We start from the raw sequence: 1260 nt of genomic DNA, 5'->3' as shown, positions 1-1260 counted from the left end.
TTGTTGTTGTTGTTGTTGTTGTTGTTGTTGTTGTTGTTGTCATTGTTGTTGTTGTATATGTTGTTGTTGTCATTGTTGTTGTTGTATATGTTGTTGTTGTTGTTGTTGTTGTTGTTGTTGTTGTTGTTGTTGTTGTTGTTGTTGTCATTGTTGTTGTTGTTGTTACTGTCGTTGTTGCTGTTGTTGTTGTTATTGTTACTGTCGTTGCTGTTGTTATTGTTGTTATTGTTATTGTTACTGTTGTTATTGTTGTTGTGGTATTATTATTGGAGTTTCACAACCCGTTTTACGTGAAGTGGTGGCGTAGTACTCTGTGAAAAACGCGATATTCGCGGTGATATGCAGTAGTCGTGAAATATGTTTTTCATATCACTAGAGTGAAACTCCATTACTATTATTATAATACCATCAATCGCGTAAATCATGTTGTTAGTTACGCGCAATAAGAGGAATATGGATGGCCGAGTTGGTGCACAGGCTGGAAGAACACATCATACAAATGTGAGAATCGGTCGAGTTTCACGACAACCCGTTTAACGTGAAGTGGCGTAAATATGTTTTTCCGCGACCGCCGATAACACAATTGTTTTCCGCCAAGTGAATTGTGAAATATATTTTTCATATCACTAGGGTGAAATTTATTAAATATTTTTGGATTTTATACATATAAAATAATATTATTGGAATTTCACGATGATCCGTTTAACGTGAAGTGGTGTAATACTCCTTGTGAATTTTAAGACGTATATGTTTCCGCGGCCGCCGATAACACAGTTGTTTTCTGCCAAGTGAATTGTGAAATATATTTTTCATATCACTAGGGTGAAGGAACTCCAGTGTGTTTGATCTTAAAATTAGGTATTGGTATTATCACGACCCGACAGCGATGCTGGCGACCTCAGCGGTGATGTGCGCTTTTCACTCGGTGGCTTATGCGTGGATTTTCCGAAATAATCCTTTTTGCGTAGTGCCATTTATTTGGCTACTACTGGTTAATGATTCGACAGATGATGGGTATCGATTTTTCTGAGGTATTTGTGCATGCGTGCTGGAGAAGTTTCTGAACTGATGCTGCTGTGTTGTTGTTGTTGTTGTTGTTGTTGTTGTTGTTGTATATGTTGTTGTATATGTTGTTGTTGTTGTTGTTGTATATGTTGTTGTTGTTGTTGTTGTTGTTGTTGTTGTTGTTGTTGTTGTTGTTGTTGTTGTTGTTGTTGTTGTTGTTGTTATTGCTGTTGTTGTTGTTGTTGTTGTCGTTGT

The 1260-nt window shown here is 36.8% G+C and overlaps 1 protein-coding gene across 1 annotated transcript in view; it reads left to right on the top strand.

Annotated features, from left to right (window-relative positions):
- Positions 1 to 1260, top strand: part of Pmar_PMAR015911 (hypothetical protein) — a gene marked incomplete at both ends in the record, with an annotated part of 5926 nt that overhangs the window by 2941 nt on the left and 1725 nt on the right. The window contains one exon of the mRNA XM_002776630.1: positions 434 to 501. Coding sequence (XP_002776676.1) covers positions 434 to 501 — 68 coding nt within the window. The remainder of the gene's footprint in view (positions 1 to 433; positions 502 to 1260) is intronic.

Source organism: Perkinsus marinus (genome assembly GCF_000006405.1).
Source record: "Perkinsus marinus ATCC 50983 genomic scaffold scf_1104296953072, whole genome shotgun sequence".
In the NCBI taxonomy this organism is placed as follows: domain Eukaryota; phylum Perkinsozoa; order Perkinsida; family Perkinsidae; genus Perkinsus; species Perkinsus marinus.
This window is presented reverse-complemented; position numbering and strand designations above follow the sequence as displayed.